The sequence below is a fragment of the Ptychodera flava genome, chromosome 13 (genome assembly GCF_041260155.1).
Source record: "Ptychodera flava strain L36383 chromosome 13, AS_Pfla_20210202, whole genome shotgun sequence".
Classification (NCBI taxonomy): domain Eukaryota; kingdom Metazoa; phylum Hemichordata; class Enteropneusta; family Ptychoderidae; genus Ptychodera; species Ptychodera flava.
In genome coordinates this window covers 38227940-38247554 of record NC_091940.1, presented here as the reverse complement: position 1 = coordinate 38247554, position 19615 = coordinate 38227940, and the positions used below count along the sequence as shown (strand labels likewise).

General features: G+C 34.9%; 1 protein-coding gene across 1 annotated transcript in view; it reads right to left on the bottom strand.

The window, feature by feature from the left end:
* LOC139148402 (zinc finger protein ZFPM2-like) overlaps positions 1-19615 on the bottom strand; it is a 64796-nt gene that overhangs the window by 33616 nt on the left and 11565 nt on the right. The window contains exons 2-3 of the mRNA XM_070719840.1: positions 12567-12754; positions 3894-4020 (exon numbers count right to left, since the gene is read on the bottom strand). Of these exons, the coding sequence (XP_070575941.1) occupies positions 3894-4020; positions 12567-12754 (315 nt within the window). The remainder of the gene's footprint in view (positions 1-3893; positions 4021-12566; positions 12755-19615) is intronic.

Here is a 19615-nt window from a genome sequence, read left to right as displayed (position 1 = left end):
TGGAGATAACATAGGGATGGCGGCCGTTTTGAATTTCAAATATCGGTAAACATCAGCTAATTTGTTTCTCTAATACCAAAATTTGCACACTGACCCAAAATTTGGATTCTTCATTTTGAAAGAGAATGGTCGAAAGTTTGCTTGAGGAAAGTAAGAGAAAAAGTTTGTAAGTCTTTCATTTTTGAGGCGCTAAATACCTAAACAGTGGAAAATACGTCATGCAAGAACTGTAGACACTTATGATACTCTTACTTTATTGACATGCTTTAAGGAATGACTGTAACCTTACTGGTTGAAATCTGTCTCACTAAATATGCCCACATAAAATTTGAATGCAGAATTTTTTGAAAGATATGTACATTCCATTAAGCAATATTTAACTGGCAGATATACACAAGCTTCAGGTACGATGCACTAGGTAAATGCTATGTGGAGTAAATCGTACTTAAATCAAGTGTATACCTGCCTGTGATGGTAGAAAGCAGATTTTGAAATTCAGCAAACCTTTCGAAATAAAATTAAGAGCCCTTGGCTGAGTGAGTAGTGAGCAATGTGCATAAATTGTATGCACACTCAGCTATGACAGTGGACTTGAAGAAGTGTCAATTTTTGTATGGTGAACTGCATTCCACTTATTACAATAGGGCAATTCTCAACACACACTTTCAAAAGTTTTAACCTGCTTTTAAATAATCTCCATGTATGATCATTGATGTATTTTAACCCAGAGTGGTTCCCTGTTGTGAGAACACCCTTTGTTTCAGCAATCACCTAAGAGGCCATTTTAGCAAGTGGCATATTACTATTTTATCGCAACTGGGTTATGTTCTTGGTCTAATCAGAACTATGTAGTGGAGTATTTGACACACTCCTACTCAGTTATAGTACATTACAGCTTTTGGTCACAGTCTCACAATATACATCATCACTTACATTATAAAAACTATGACAGGGCAAACCCTATGGATATGACTTCTCATCACTAGTAAATTACTCTATAAATAATCATTCTTAATTTACTGAATGGTCAACACTTGAAAAAAAATCATAAAAATTTAAACGTGATTTTCGCTAAATTGATTTTCTCTAACACTGCGGTCGACCATAAAAAAGCAGCATTATAGAAAACTACATAAACCATATAAGCAAGTCATTATTTTGGGCCATCTGGTAACATTACTGTCAAGCTATGCTGAAATTACATTAGCATTGTATAAGTCACACGTTCAGGCATTCTACAAACACTTGAAACAAAATTGAGTTACACAGGGATGATTCACAGGTAATTTACCTAATGCTGGTTTATTTCATTTCCATATTTGTTCAATCAAATGAAAACAAGCCACGCTATAGTCATTTACAAGTATATTTACTCAAGGTGTCCACACTGGAAAAAATGGGAGCCTACACAGTCAATTTGCCAGGGGGCATTCTAATACATAACTGATGAAGACGAGCAGTAATGCTTTAATCTGATTTTTCTCAGATACTTGAGTCTGAAGTCATGATACACACAATGAGAAATGAACAAACAAGGTGTGGAAAAATGAACATACAAATTTTGTGCACTGGAGGAGTCTTCTAAAAAACTGGGACTATTTGTGAAACACACGTTTCAACAACCAGTACAGGTCAAGAAAAAAAATTCTGGATATTAAAAATACATTTGAAATATGAGGGACATTTCAAAACTGAGACCATTAACCACTGCTATTTCACTGTGCATATCAAATATATTATTGGGACAAGAAATTATTTGAAACATATATGCATGTACTGGTAACCTCTCTTTACTATCATGAACTGCACTGAACTTTTCCTATATTCCACAAATTACGGCTGCTATTAAGAGCACTGTATATGTAAAATGTAATGTCAGAGGTATACACTTTGATGTACATACCACTGACAAGTAACAATTTGATGAGTCTACCCAATGTTTCAGAGACACTGACATGATGGTGCTGAGGTTGTAAATCCCTTTTATTGTAGTTTTATTGCTGTGAATAGTTTTGGCTGCAGTGCCAGTAACTGCAACACCTGTCATTGTCCATGGCAACAGAGGCGGCTTGACAGTGTCATCAGTACATCGGTTGTTGAATTCACAACTTTGCATGTATCTTCTGCAACATTTTGACTGCACACACTTTCTCTGCTACAGATATCTGGCACACAGATTTCAACAATCACTAAAGGTAGAACATACCTCAGGTACACATATTCAGGCTCTCAAACTTTTACAATTCTTTTCTGATCTACCACTTGTTGGGGTTCATTTTCAAGTTCTTGGTGTAAGAAAACTTTCCATCGTCTTAGTTTTTCAAAAATCAAAAGTGTATTTTTTTCCATGGAGTTAACCCGGGAATGGCAGCCATTTGGGTAATTTGTATCTCTAGTACCAAAATTTGCACGGTGACCCCCGATTTTTATTCTTGATTTTGAAAGAGAATAGTTGAAATATTCCTTGAGGAATGTTTAAGCTAATTTTTAAAGCCCCAATAGCTGCTAATTATAAGAATTATTATCATGATTTTATTTTCAAACCAAAGTTGGTTGAGTGTAAACGTGCTAATTGAAGGACGTGTATAGACGTATCACTGCTCGCTGATTTGGACCATGCCTATGAGTTCTAACAGGCTGAATAATAAACGGGTGCCGCACTCATAAAATGGCGCCCCCACAGAAAAGTGTAAAAATCAGTATTTCCTGCACATACACATTGTGGTCGTAAAAGAAACAAACATGATGTTATTTACTTGAATGCATCACGCATGATGGCCAACATCTTGTTGTTGTAATCTTTATTTTCTCTGTCATATGATTAGTTTTTGAAAATGGCGGGAAATCTACAAGAATGTGGAAACTTTTGAAATTACATGCCACTTTCCACACTTATAACAGTGTTACACACTTTTTCAGTCTCTAATGGGTCTTATTCAAAGAAAGTTCTTGGAAAACTCAGGATATTTTGAGATAGGTTTATTACACAGTTGCCGCTATTGGGGCTGTAAGTCTTTCATATTTGAGGCACATACTACCTTAAGTGGGTAAGTTTTCCATTTTCTCATGCGGCGGCAGACTAAGACCTTTTGTACTCTGCATTGCAATACTTAGCAATGAAACACCTGGCTTATGGGCACACACTGATCTCTGATACTGGTGACTAATATTTTTGTAGTCCTCCACATCTGTTAGCTGAAAACTCATGATTTACACATTTTACCTCTACCTTGGAATTACCATGCTGTTGCCAATAACAGCAGTGTTCCAAAGACTGGCGGTGAACAAGGTCAGTAAGGTTTGCAATTGTGCTGCAAACATGACGTCAGAGTTCAACTATCATTATAATTCAGGTAATCATCAGAATATCAGGTATGACAGCATATTTGTCACAATGAGTGATTTCATGAGGAGGAGGAAAACAGGGATTAAGCAGATGTAATCATCAACTCGAGAGTAAAGGCATCACAAATTTGCCAATGCTTTGTTGTAAATCTACCGGTATATTTCCTTGACTGTCTCACATTCCTAACACAATATTACATTTCATGACAACATCTTTGAATATTATGTTCTTTTAAACTCAAATTTCAAAAGAGCTCTCCGCTGCTAAAATCTGAAAAACATTATGGGTATGATTTGGAAAGTAGCCATTTTTTAGCCATTTTGCTCATTTTACGCTGTTTTTACTTCATTTTCAAATTTCTTTATGATATTTGTGACTTTTTTAAAACAATCTTTGCTCTCATTTTAGTCATCATTTTAGTCATGTATTTTTTTCTTCAGTCATGTACAGCGTGCTTAGACGTATGTGTAGTACACTTTAAAGAGGTTTCAATAATAATAATAATAAAAGAAGGAAAATGAGTGTGGTGGGTTGTTATCAGTCTTACCTTCTTGGTAGACTGCCAGATTGACATCCTCTTCCTCTGATGAAGTCTGTAACTGCAGCATCCATTTGCCAGCCTCATTTCCATCATCAACTGCTAACTGGTAGGTTCCACCATTATGACCATTAATCTACTCAATTTAGAAACACAGATTTATCAACATTAAGCCTCATTGGTACAAATCACTCCACTGTCTGCTCTAACATGCAGTTGACTTTTGCTTCCTACCTGCAAACATTACAAGTGACTGATGATAAAGTGTACTTTGGAGTGTTAAATTATACCCCATCAACTATCTTTAATTGATTTCTTCTTCCATTAGGACTACGACTGATTGAGGCAGTCTCCTTGTAAAGCAAATATTATGTCTTCACAAAACTGACTGATGACAACTTGTAGTTCTTGCTCAATAATAACTCTACTAGTATGCAGTGAACCATGTCTGAGAAAATGGCATTAAAATATGCAGGTGATTCACATCAAACTATGAATTTGGTTTTATTAAATACTGGTTTTATTATATAAGTTAATTTGAAGTTTTCACGACCATATCTCACAATTCCTCACCAAAAGTATGATGACCTTTTCTACGATAAATTAATATGGCTCCTAGTCTGTACATGTTTCAGCGAAAACTGATGATGGAAGTTCAGTGTTTTTGCATCACTGCTCAGCTTCTAGGCAAACATACATTATTGAAACTTGTTTGTAAATTGACCAACATGCTATTTCAATAAATGATTGATAACCAGCAACAGACTAAATGATTCAACTGCTGAAACAATGCTGCCCACACCACTGAAGACATTACAATAATTTTGAGCATTCATCAACTTTTAAAAACATAGCAATTATATCAAGCAACAAAACTTACATATGAAAAAAAGCTGTAGTATTACTGTCAATATTACAATAACATATGAGAATACCAATCTCAAATGTGGAAGAAATTTAGTCACAAACACAAAATGCATGCACATAAAATTAAAAAAAAGAAATTTCCATCTTTAAAATTGCTCATACTAACGCCCTGAAGACATGTTAACATCTCAACACAAAGTTTGACCTTAACTGAACTTGCCAATATTATATTTTCCAAGGACCTGCAGGCAGTCTTGTGTCTGTCTTTTCATGCTGGGTTTTTAAGTATACGGCAGTGTTTCATATCTCGCTTTTTTATTATCTGGTACAAATCACGTGTTTCACTGGCAATTTCAAAAGCTGACCCTGTGGACATTTTCAGAATCCATTATGGAAGAATACACAAACACCTCAATCAGACATGACAATTTCAATTACAGTTTCAACATTGCCACCATGAATTCTATTGTGTATCTCAAGACAATTCATTTTTCAATTCAAATATCAGTTTACCTGATAGAAATCTAATATAATTATCAATACAAATGCTCTTTCTGCATGCTTAACAAGTATGCTATGAAAACAATTATTACGCTATTGGCTTCGGATGTTGGTGTAGACTACAGATTACATGCCTGCATGTATAAATATTAACATATTTTCTGAATTTCTTTGACTTGTAGATTTGTATAAAGACAAGTGGAGATGGATGCTTTTTTAAATCATCTGAATAATCTCATATCTACATGTATGGAATACAGTGATATGAAGTAACATTAGCAAATGTGACACAACCCTACTTGTTCAGATTAATTTTTACAAATACAGTGAATATTTGTCAGAATTAGTTGACAATATGATATGCATAATGAAAAACACCAAACAGGTATATAATTTGATCTTTCTGTTATTCTAGACGTTTTTACACTGCTACTGACAGAAACGCTGGAAACACTTATAAAATGCTTTATATCTTAATTCTTATCCAAATACAAATATTATGTACTGGTGTGAAAATCAATAACTTGAAGCAATCTATGTGTGTGACTTCCTGACCTGTAACTACACTCAGTGTTACATTTTTCGGACAGGGTAGTACATTTCGCCCAAAGTCGTTTCGTAAATGACCAGCAATACGAAATCTTATTACCATACCTTTCGAAACTTTATTGTGGTTATCCTCAAAATCAGTTGACACGAAGGGAGTCGTATTTCGGGGTCAAAGTTGCCAAAGTTTTGACCCCATGTTGAAGGCGTAATAATCGGACTGCAATCCCAGAAATCGGACGTCGTGTTTGGAATGTGATTAGGAGCTAAGTATTGATAATTTGAAACTTGAAACCACCGATTTTTAATTTCGATGTGTTTAGAAAACTGTATATAAGAATATTTTATTATAATTAGTTATGTTTAATCCATGGACGACTCAACTATATTTCGACGTGTATAGCGCTTCGATATCGGACACGGGCTGTCTCCGTGTGTGTTGCTTTCGGCACCTTGTATCGTACGGTGGCTAACTTCGCTAAGTTTGTTCAGTGAGTATTACTTATAATTGTTTAAATTGCATATTTTGTTTGTATTAAAATCGCACAGGCATTATTTAATGAAAATAGCGAGTATATTTCATCGTATGGAATTATTTACCTGTCAAGTTTTTACGCGGTAAGTCACTTACTACGTTTACACATGCTAAATATTGTCTGTCCGAAAACTTGTACACTTCTTACGTTCATTAAATGTACTTTTTTTTCTAGAAACAACTGCATAGTTTTCGTTAAAACTACATGCAATCGTAGCGAAAAATGGAAAGAATATTTTCAAAATCATTATTCTCCCCCACATTCAAAATTCAATGCTAAATCAGGACTTTAGTCAAAATTTCAGTTACTTTGACCTGACGGCAGTATGTTGACAGTTACACTGACGCGGTATCAGACGACAATTTGTGACCGCTGCTCGTAGCGAACTCAATAGCTTCTACCAAAAAAACTATCGAAAACGAGACAACATTGTCACCTTACTTAATATGAGGTCACACGACCAGTAAAACGCTATCGATACGGAGCGAAGTGAGTGTAACTAACAGCATGTCACTAAATGTCCGAAAACTGAGGTCGTCCGAAAACTGTCACACTGAGTGTATTGACAGGACAGGGCTGTTTTATATTAAAAATTCCTTTCTTCAACATTAAAATCATGAAACAAACTTTAATATTAAAGTGACTCCTTTCCTAATTGTTATTCACATGGCATAAATTCCTGAATATCTTAGAAATTTTGTACGGATGATGAAGTGAAGAAATGGAAGTATTGCTGCACTCATAAATAAATGTCCCATGCATGAAGCAAAACACTACTTTTCAGACTATTTGAGAACAGTCAAGGTTTTTTAAATTCAACACCTCGTTTATCACCAATATGTCACTAAAATCTGTCATTGAAACCTGCATTCAAACTAGACTATCAGTCATTTCCCTTTTAATTAGAGTCTTATCTGCTTTTGAAACATGTTTGGAATTATGTGAAGCAATGTCAAGTCTTTTCAATCAACCATGGATGTGTATTGTGTAGCATTGTGACTTCAAGGTGGAAGTGAAAGTTATCCATCCATCACAGGATACAAAATGACAATGAGAGAATATGCTTTCTCTGAACCGCGGGTGATAGATAGCTTTTAGAGTTTCCCTTTTGAACTCTACTACCTTTAAACTTGAGATGGAGATCAGTTGTAGATGAGCAGCTGATGCCTGAGAAGTGATGGATTTACATCATTAATAACATGATAACAGCCCGTCCTTGGACAGGGATTTTTTGTAAAAGATCACAACAGCTGGTTGGTTGCTGTGTGGCTGCTTCCATGGATATATCATGTCTTTTATGACCCAAAATTATATTGAAGGTGATACATTTTAATACAGGTTTTGTGTTTAGCTTTACTTTCTGTATGATGATAGACTGGCTAAAAGACACCTGAATAGTGCCCTCAATAGTTTAGGTTTAAGTTTCCTTTTTTTTATGCTCAAATTTATACAACCTATCACTGGCATTTTAAACATTTTTATTCGTTCCTGCCAAGTAAATTCACAAGTAAAACTATCTCTGAAACCAATAAAAATCATCAAATCTAGAGTCTTGCTTATTTTTTTCCGCCCAAAGTCCTGTGAAATCTTTCCTTTCCTAATGCTGTTTTATGGCAATTACCAAAAGTGATCTACAGCACATCTTGAAATGAAGTAACTGCTAAGTGTGCAGTATCACAGTAATACCCTTTGCATCTATGCAGTCCTATATCTTTGTAAAGAAGGAGCACTCAATGTTACATCAACTTAAGCAATCATACTCCTCACAAATGTGATGACCCAATGCACTTAGAGATTTGTTAATTTCCATTTGCCTTGTCATGGAATTTCCATGGTTAGGATCATCACACTTAACTTCACCAGATCTCACAGACATGACAAGATATGTAGTGTTTCTTTTCAACCTAAATCAATTCCAGTGAGTTTGGTAAATACAGCTGGTTCTATTTCCCTCAAGAAGTTCAACATGTTAACATGCATTGATTGATTAGAAATGTCAGAGAAACTAATTACCAGTTTATTAAATGTGTCAGGGTGAGGAGTTTATTACTTTTAGTTCTGTTATCTGATATTATGCCCCAAGCTAGATACCAGCTGTGCATTTGAGAAATGGACTTTCAGTAAGGTACCGGTATATCTTGACATCACGTCATATGTTTTAAACTTTTTGTGCTATCAAATGCGTACTCCATGAAAGTTAGAAAGTGTTTTGTATTCATACTGTGATGAATAGAAAACTTTACCTTCCTACAAAATGATTAAATAATTTTGTGACAATATGAAAGCGTTTCCTTGTCATATACACATTGAATTTAACTTTGGTGTAAAGGGGAATAACTGATTATGTATCCAGTAAGACATCATGCATAATCATGTACTAACAATTAATGTCTCTGTTGTTGCTCTAGTGTATTGCCATTGAGCAAGAAACACTCCAGTGATTGTCTTTTATTCCTTTTATCGTGATAAGTTTCTTAAGATTGTAGAGTCAGTGAAATTTTCACTCATTGTTGTGACAATTTGAAAATTTAATTTTCCTTGCAGAGTTAACATGAGGTTGGCAGCCATATTGAATTTCAAACATTGGTAACTTTCAGGTTATCTGTTTCCTTACTCCTAAACTTGCTCAGCATCCCCTGATTTTTGTTTTGTATGATCAAAGAAAATAATTTCAACTTTCCTTGAGCAAAGTATGAGCAAAAGTTTAAATCCTTCACTTTCCCGTTGTCTTATACTATAAGGTGAGATTAATAGCTCAATTAGGCTCTGATCTTTCACTTGGTTTGAGGACATATGATGGAGGAGATCAGTGGCCCTCCAGGCCAGTCTGGGCCAAGTTGACACACCTCTGACACACAAATAAATTCTTTGATGCAAGAAAATATTACACATAATATGTTCTGGTTCTAGAAGGCTGATGCAGGGAAATTTCTAGAAATCACTAGATTGTCTAAAAGAATTCAGAAATGTTGATAAATAGATGGCATACTATAGGTGATTACACACGGCAAGTTTGCTATTGAGCAGTAATATTTATGTTCACTTCTTTATCCCATATACTACTATATTCAAACTTCTTTGCAACTTGGTTTCTGGATATTAACCCTCAAAAAATACAAGTTGAAATACTATGAGAAGTCAGTTTGCTAACACACAGCATATTATGTATTTGACATCACGATTGAGCAAACACTTCTTTATTGTTTGGCAATTTCAATGACAAGTGACTATATATTTAAGGTCCTGTAGCTCCTAGCCTTATGGTCTTACATTCATGTAGCATTACAACAATGCCGCAATATTGACCAGTTGGCATGATTTCAAGGACGATACCTCTAAGTGACCATTCACAATTGTTGAACAAGCTAAAACAAAATTCTTTTTTTTTAGATGATCAAAACCCCATCCCTTGATGTTCAAGATTTACATTGTCAGCTCTAGAGGGCGACAAACTTGTGGCAAACAATATTATTAAATATTATTCCGGAAACAACCATAGAGGGCTCTGTTCATAAAAGTGTCAAACTACTGATGTATCATGAATATGTATTGTTTAACGATGCTGCTTTGTACGGTGAGCCTTCAAAATTTTCTCGGTTTGTAAATCAATGTTCTTGATGGATAAACTCACGTACAGCTTGGTGAAATACACAAACAAATGACAACGAGTGACAACTTCAGAGCAATTATGACTGATAGTGGTATAGAATGCACTCAGAAAATGAAATTTGTTCATTCAGATCAAAACCCCTTCCCCAATGTTCAAAAAATACAATGCTTTTAAGTTTAGAAATGTTGTACCAGTTTGGCTGAAGTTCCAAATGACATTCACATGTAATCACATGACATTGCAAAGTTAATGAAATAATCAACCAAATTTACTATTGCTCTTTAATATGATTGCACAACTTGTATTGTGAGGCCATGTGTCTCTGTTGTGACTTATGATAAAATTTTGTTTTTCTTTTCCTTCTCTAAGGCTGTCATGACAATTTGATGGAGTGAAATGAGGGTTCATCACACTTTGTCATCTGTGTGTTTCTTCAACAAGCAGCAAGATTGAAATCACATGGTGAGAGATGAAAGCATGCAGATGCTAGCAAATGATAAGGCTGTTATGTTTATATACATTAATACAATATTTATGGGTGACTCATAAAACCATGGGTGGGCCTACTGAGTAAAATTGGCTCTTGTCTACAAGCAGTTTGCCTTTGAAAAAAATGACAAACGTGCAAAAGGGAAGTTCACTAACCAAATAAAGCTTAACACCCCCCTCCCCCACCCCCTACCATACACAAACGAATTTCACTATTTGAACTTCTGAAACAGTCCCTAGCCTTTGGTATTAATAGTTTTGTTACTTTTGTTCATGTTTAGTAAGCTATCTGACATATACCAAGTACAAATTATACTGCAGAGCCTTGCAAACAAACCAAACTGTGTATAATAATATGCAGGTATAGTATTGATAAATATCAATTCTAGTCTAGATCAAAATTCAAATATGACACACAGGATATTCCATCCATACAGGTTGTTTTGACAAGTTGAGATCAAGATATTTTGGCAACATTTGGGCAGTAGTATGCAAACTTTATTATACAAACAAAAAGTACTGTCAAACAATACGGCTAATATAACAAATTGTAAATCTACAAGATGATCCATGACCTATGCCCACACTAGTCTGAATTTTCTTACCTTTGTAATTGTAAAAGTCACTGTAATCAGTGACGCATGAAAGGGTAGATACAGTAAATCTGAAGGTCAAATGCACTCTAACAATACACATAACATTATACATTAGACAGTTCATAATTTAGCAAAATGAAATACACATATTGTAGATTGTCTCAGTGACACAGAGAAATCCATCTAATGTTACAGTCATTCTCTAAGCTTTAAGGCAGTATGCGCTTCAAAATTGAAAGACTTAAACTTTTGCTGCAACTTTCCTCATTGAAACTTTCAACCATTTTGTCAACAAAGCCAGAATGAGAATCAGGGGTGACTATGCAAACTTTGGTTCCAGAGAAACAAATTACCCAACAATCACCAATATTCAAAATTCAAACTGGATACCATCCCTATGTTAACTCAATGGTAAAAAAAATCATTTTTTTGATTTTCACTAAACTAAGAGACGGTAAAAACTTCACTTACTCCACGAGATTTAAAATGAACCCCCACAAGTGGTAGATCAGAAAAGAATTGTAAAAGTTTGCAAGTCTGAATATGTGTCCTTGAGGCGCGTTCTACTGTGACATGAAATAGCGTTGTACATAGTGTGCTCACACCTGCAGATCAAACTACCAAAAACAGTTACACAAGATGAAATGAGGCAGACAGAATATATAGGTCATTAAAATACATAAACTGATCTGCAAAGGTTATCACTTCCATTCAAATAAGAACATGTGGTGCAGTAACAATAAACAATATTATTCCAGAAATAGCCATAGAGGGCTCTGTTCATGAAAGTGTCACACTACCGTTACATCGCCATCTGTACATAGGCCTTTACGTCACCGCTTTGTACAGAGAGCCGTCACTCTTTTTCCCGGTTGGTAAATCAATGTTGTAGAGAGGTACACTCTACAAACAGCTTGGTGAAATACACAAACAAATAACATTGAGAACTTTGGATCTGTGATAACTGATAATGATATACATGGATGACAGTAAATTTAAATATTTACTTAATAAGTCTGTTCATGTTTATCGACACGTATATATTATTCACTCACATCAGTTATAGATATTCTATAAGCAACCTTTCCCCTAGTGCCACCATACAATAAAATAATATTTTATATCAAATTTTGACATCAAGGATTTACTGTTCTTTTATTTACACATTGATTTATGATATCACAGAGTTTACTTGTCCAATGCCATTACTTAGCTAGAGTTTTGATTGAAATGCTATCAATTTAGATAAGAACTGACACATGTTGTCAATGTCTGATCATTTTATGGGCAAATTCTTGTTCATCAATCTATCAAATCTAAGAATTTAGATTACACCAGATTAAATACCAATGCTATGACATCACACCTCATTTTTCCCCCCAAAACTCTGCAGGTCACATTTATATCTGAAGCACACATGGTTGGCTTCTGATAAAGACAGTAGTTTAAATACTGATTTAGCTCAGGTGAATAGTACGTCCATCTTTTCAAAATAATCAATGATTTCAGGTTCATTCTCACTGATTAAATTCCATACCTTAACAGAATCTTGATGACAAGGAGACTCTTCTGAGCTAGTGGACATGGTAATGCTGCCTTTGTAAGGCCCAAACAGCACACCCTTTTCGATATCTTTCCTAGCATGGAGTCCAGATTCAGACATCTCTAATAGCTCATCCGTATCTATCTCTTCTTCTTCATTACTTCCTCTCTCATTATACATCCCTGCAAAGTACGGCACATGTAAACAGGTTAAATTTTGACATCCAATCAGCTGACAGGAGCCAAAATTCAAAAATACCTCCCTGTCGTTTGCTAGAATGGGAAGTGGACTGACCAAATCTCATGGACTTCCTGTGATCCCAAAGTGATCCCACCACAATCACACCACATTAAAAGCAAACATTTGGATTATGAGTGTTATGACTACATAGTTGAACATAAACACTGCCACGTAGATAGTAAAGTTTTTAATATCATTGATGTTTTGCAAAGTGACCCAAAGTCCACAGCTGAAAGAATTATTAATATCTAACTTGGACATGTGATATATCTCCTCAGATAAGATGTGATAGATAAGATAGACAGACAGACAGGCCGGGGATGGTGAACTGCACTGATAAAACACCCCGGGGCAACAATAAACAGCATATCTGAAATCACAACTGTCACAACCGGTATTTTCAACAGTGACACTATCTTTCAGACAAAATAATGGAGTCTGCCCTTATCTCTTGCCATTCCTTCTGCACGCCTAATCAGCGCTTTCTCCTTTTGCTGGGCCACACAAAAGCAACTGATAGACTGTTACCCTTCTGGCTACGCTGATAATGCTGTTTACAATTTCAAATCAAGAGATATTTCTGTACACCAGATTATATCTGAAGTTCAGAAATCCGCCTTTGAAAAGAAAGGAAATCTGATTCATCGATTCACAAAAGTTGATATCTGATACACATTGCAAAGGATTCAATGCTCTAAAGATGCTGAATGTAATCAACGAAATTCATAAACATGCAACAACTATGTAACGAATGATAAAATTCCAAATCTTAGATAAAGCTTTTGTATATGTATGGAACACAATTTTAACATGACCTGGCTACTAATACAACATTTTGATAGTGCTCTTGAAACATTCTCCAAAGCTTACATTATTAAGGTGCAGATATCTTCACTTTTTTTTCAAAAGTTTCTGCTGCATTCATCAGCCAAAAAATCTGCAAACTGTCTTCTACGTTTTCACATCACAAACCTTTAATGTGGATGTTGTTATGGAAATGTTCTTTAATCGCTGTTCATTCTACCACCTCATAAAAACACAAAGTAAACCAAAAGCTGTAAATTTTTATTGTAAACTACACACTATAATGATAACATGGTCAATTTTCCATTGAATATTGGGAGCTGAAACTGATTAAAACAAAAACTACATATAGTTAACATAATATGATGAGCATTAAGTAAAAGAAAAAATACAGCGCAGAAATTGTGCTTGTACAAAGACACAAGGTCTTCTTTATTGTTTGTTCACTGTGCACACTGATCATTGAGAGCATTACAAAATGGGTGTCTCATACAAACATATATACTTATCACATCTTTCAAATCAAAACTGATATTTTCGTATACTAAAAAACCTCATTAAATCTGTTTTCAAAACGAAAGAAAAATTTTAGACGCCATAAATTTTACCAGTTTGATAAAACTTTCCAAATGTTTGAGCTCAAGTTAGTACTAATACATGCACCAGACACTCAATGCTTGTCAGATGCGTGTGTCAAACTTTATTTGAAGATGGCAAAATCACAAAACTTTTTTACTAGTTGATGCAATGTTAGGCTACAAGTAGTCCCATCCTTGTCACCATAACCAATGACCGTTTTCTTTTTTCTTTTTTTTCCCAGAATTACAACTTCAATGGGTTGTTTCTGCTGGAGAAGTAATAAAGTAATATTCCTTGTGGAAATGGCACCACTTTGATCCTTGGCAACTCTGTTATTCCCTCACATCATTAGAGATCACTCAGTTCACCTGGGGCTAATTTGCAGAGACTTCAAGGGAAGCTCCTGCCCTCTAAACTGTTTATTGGCACCAGCTCTACCCTTGCAGATTCCCCAGTACCCTCTGTCTTGGGACTGGCTTATCTTTTGGTTCAGAGTGCGCTTTGAATAACACAGACATGACAGACCTCTGGGAATGGAATTTTAGGATCGGGAACCGACATCTACTCCCACTACCACACTTCTGAAGTGGAGTGCCAGCCAAGCAAGGGAGTTTATCTGTCATTCTATGTGCATTCACTTGAAACAATATTGACTTTTGTCACAACCTCATCCTGAATGGTTCCAGGTCTAATGGCACCACTGCTAAGACTACCTTGCAAGCCAGTTGCCGATCATATCATTTCGATCCAGTCTTTCCCTTGTGGAACATCTATCTCTGCCAGGCTCTTGCTGAAATGCCTATCAGTTGCACTGGGACGTGAAATTTATCTTTTTGACTTGACTGCACAGTTGAGTCACCTTTACATTGAGTAGAGGCGTAGGTCAGTCTACCTGAGGGGACTGATGATATGCTATGATTTATATTGTAGCATTGATTACATCTTTATTGCAGTATTGCTATTTTATTCAAAAGTCTATGAGATAGCAGGGACCACACTGGGATCACCAGATAACATTATAATTTACTGGCAGATGCTGCCCTTTAGAGATAGTACGAATGAGAAGGGTCACTTGAAAGTGATTTGCTGCATTTTGTGATACTGCTCTATGCTTGACTCACTTTATTACTATATTAATTACAGAACATCTTAAGTACCCCTAGCTGATGTCATAGAAAGGATGGGAAGATAATTAAGTATTCACTAGTACAGTGACATTTTCTTTTCAACCTTCCATGTGCATAAGTAACCGCAACTGATAAATTAAATGTAATATCATTATTTAAATAAACAAATAATTTTGCAGCCTCGGTACAGATATTGCTCCTTTGTTCTGAATAAAAATTGGGTGATGCCTGGTAAGTATTCCTGGCAATTTGTATGACATGAGTGTATAACATTCACAATGATATATTTTCATTTCATTGTGCCTGGTGGCTTACAGTGATCTTCTTCAGCAGTCATACGCCAAGGCAAGGCATAAAACATAAAAGATTGCCTGCTCATGAACAACACTTTGTGTCTCCTGTAAGTGAATTAAATTACAATTGGTGAATCACACATAGGAATTTCATCATTTAATTTGATGAAATATCTGCCTGACACCAAGCTGGCACAGAAGTGTGCAAGTATACATTTTACACACAGCATCTTGTTTAGGGATTAGCTCAGTTCAGTATTTTTGTTTAACATTCTCAGGTAACATCAGACCAGAAAAAAAAGTATGTGTGTTTCTGTGAACATGCCTTTAGGAAATAGGGTAGGTTAGGGTTTTTTTAATTTTTAATTTTTAATTGGGTACAACCCATTAAAAACGGGCAAAATAAGACGTGTCAATTTTAAATGCAAAAAATTTTATGGGTCCAAAAATAGGGTAGCAAACATATTGTCTTATTTAGCTAAACATATCATGAAAAGAAATTTTTTAGTCATTTGTTCCGACTCTATCAACTGAAACATTGGAGACAATCCAGCACTGCATCTTCATCTCTATATCCAAAGCCTTGTAAAGTAATTACCAATACTCTGTCTTCACAGCTCCAATGATGAAAAGGTGGTACCATGGAGTTACGAAGATGAAGGAATTTATCAAACATCTGAATATTCATGTGATATGTTCAAAAGATGGGATCTATCTACAAGTAATATATAATTATTGCATACTGATGGTGAAGGATTTCTTCAAAAATATTGTTAAAAATGTATTAAACAGAGCAGCATTCATTTATCGATTTAAACAATTAAATTTAAACAATATGAAGTCAATAATATTGAGACTACTAATGTAACAATAGCTGTCCATTAACAAAATCACTTCATTGTCAGGGCCGCATGACTGAAAGTATTTGTAAAAAAGGTGATTTTCTTTGACTTGTCTGTGTTATAATGACAATGAATAAAGGGCTCTGTGACGACAGTAAATTTTTACTCATAGGCTTTACCTGAGAAAAGCCATATAAAACTGCCAGGCCCATTAATTTTTTGTTTTCCTTTCGCCCTTGCACGTAAATGAATGTTCATGATCTGCAAGTCACCTTTCACTCCTTCAATATTAGACACACACAAATCAGTCTGAGTGTTCTTGTAGCATACTGCTTTCTTTGGAAATTGATTGATAATATCGTACTGATAATTTTTGTGTACTAAATTTATTATCATGTAGTCAGCCTTATGAGCTTCAATTCAGAATGACTTTGATATGTCAGTGCTGTTCTTTGAATTGTGTGAAGATACCAAAACTACCTGCAAACGAACTGACACATAAACTGCTCTTCATGGGGTTTGCTGGGGCAGCAGTGGTCTTTCTCGGAATCATATTCCATTCCATTTTACATAGTTGTGGTTGATATAGTACTTGGTTTGATACACTTTATCTGAGTATCAAGTCACCTGACTCTGTCATTGAAAGCTCTGTGAATTTACAAGGTTGACCTTTCTTGGAGAAAGAAAATCTGTTTTCACTTTGAAGAAATGTGATATTGTCAACCAACAGGACTTTATCATAATGTGAGATTGATTCCATATCTGTTATATTATCTGCCACAGAAAAATAAAGAACTGGTGTAATTTGGTAACTGGGAAAGTGTTGATATCCTCATTTTACCTTTTGAACTGTCTGGGACTGCCTCATCTTGTTAAATACAGAGCCTGTAGTTGCAAATGAAGTTAAAATGAAACTGATCCTTCAGATAGCACAAACATTTGAATGGTGATTACACTGCAGATCACTGACTATACTGTTTGAACTGAAGTACAGCAGACAAGTTGGCCGTAAATTGCACTGTCTGTGTACTTGGATTAAAAGTCTTGGCTGATGGGAATCAAGCCAAGCTACATCTTTGAAAGTACCACATCAAGTTTAATGACTAACTTCAAACTTATCATTCTCTGACACACGTACTACTTCTCAATGGATATGATTTCTTCAATTCAAAGATGTAGTCAATGAATGCAACATTGCACAGTATTATTTGAAAAAAAAAGGCACATCAACCATCGAATTAGCTATTGGAAAGAAATGGAACTGCCTGATTGGAAACAGAGTAAAAAATGTCTTTACTTTATCAAACAGTAACAGCAAAATGATGTGCTTCTAGGCTATGCACTTTGAATTGAAAGATTTCAGTGTAGTGTTAATCAAATAGAAGAGTCAACCGACATAGATGATTGATAGTATAATTCAGAAATTATGTTTATATTGATATGGTATAGAGATAACAAAATTTTGACTCCAGATCAAATTAAATTTAGTTAATAGTCCATAAAGATAAATCATATTATATGTCAAACCTTAAAAATCAGTTAAATATTATCAAATTAGAAATGGTTCAATAAATATCACCTAAATTACCCTATATATTTGGGATAAGATGAATTTTCTACAAAAACTGCAATAAAAATTTTTGTAGAGATCAAGTGATCAAATTGAAGCACATGTACATGTAACATCGTCAAAATGTTCAAATCAAGTCACTAAATAATGGCTTTCTTCCGAGAATACACTAATGTTATTTGAGTCCAAACTAATGTTGAATGCATGTGCTATAATGTTGACTGACTTGACAAAATACAACCTCATCCACCCGCCTACCTCCTTCAAGTGACAAAGGTACTTGAACATGTGTACTCACATAACAGAGTGAAAACACTCTACTCTTTTCTATCTGAGTCAAACTCAGGCTGAGAAGTGACACAAGCTGACCAACAGTCTCTAATTTACTTTCATTATGAGTGACACATTGACAAAAATTCTACTCTAGTTTTGTGCATCTGTTCATGATCAAGATTAAGAAGTGTTTTTTTCCTCATACCATTGTGTGTGTGTGAAATGGTATGTTATGGAAAATTCTGGAAAACATCAAAATACATATCATAGTGTTACTTTCAACACTTTTAGCCAACCATATGTTCAAATAATGGTGATTTTCATACCATGCCATCAGGTCTATTCCAGCGCCAACTTCATCATGTGTGCTCTCACATTTGAATGTACTTGTCCCCTCCAAATTACAAGAATTATTTATTGGACAACTTATTTATAATGACATCTTATAATTATTAATTAGCAAAAACAGTGTGGGATCAATTGATTACCACCAAAAAAACTAATAAGTCACATAAGTGAATAGATACATGTATATGAAGCAATAGCATTAAAGTATATTTGCTCAAAGTAGGTACAACCTAATAATATCTGTACTTCAAATGCCAAGGCTGGGGGAAAGAAATAGCAGAAACTAATGAATGGAGTATCAGCAATTTACATATAAATGAAGGACAAAGAGAATTAAATAACAGGTGTACAGTCTATGATATTCCTATTTTCTTGCAATGTGAATGATGTGTTGGAGTGAAATGTGACAGAAATGGTTAGAGACCCTGGTAACCATGATAATTTATGGTTTCCACTATCAAAAAATCACACTGAAATTTCATGTATGATATTCACATCTCGTAGTGTAGTAATACGTTGTGACAGATATAAATTAGAATCATATCTACTTACACAGCACTCTATCGTACCCAAGTGAAGGCACCACTGGTAGATCTAATTAATTTATTTATCATTTACAGTCTCTCCATTTTATCATCACAAACTGGCTGACTGCTATGATAATTTATAGTATTCATTTTATTTTATTGACTGGAGTTACAAACATCTGTTAAAATGTCAGAAGAAATCACATGTACCTTGGCTTAATTTTACAAAATGACCTCATCCTGGGTTATAAAATATTTATTAAAAGTTGCACTGTTTGACTAAGACTGCAAATTTAAATAACAGTAGCTGATTTCATATTAATCCATTAAAAGGAAACCAAATTTCTTGTCCAATGAATTCTTCACCTGATCAATTAGACCCGTACCACTAAAATCTCAGAATAAGATATCATATATTTATCCCTGAATGTGTCAGACAT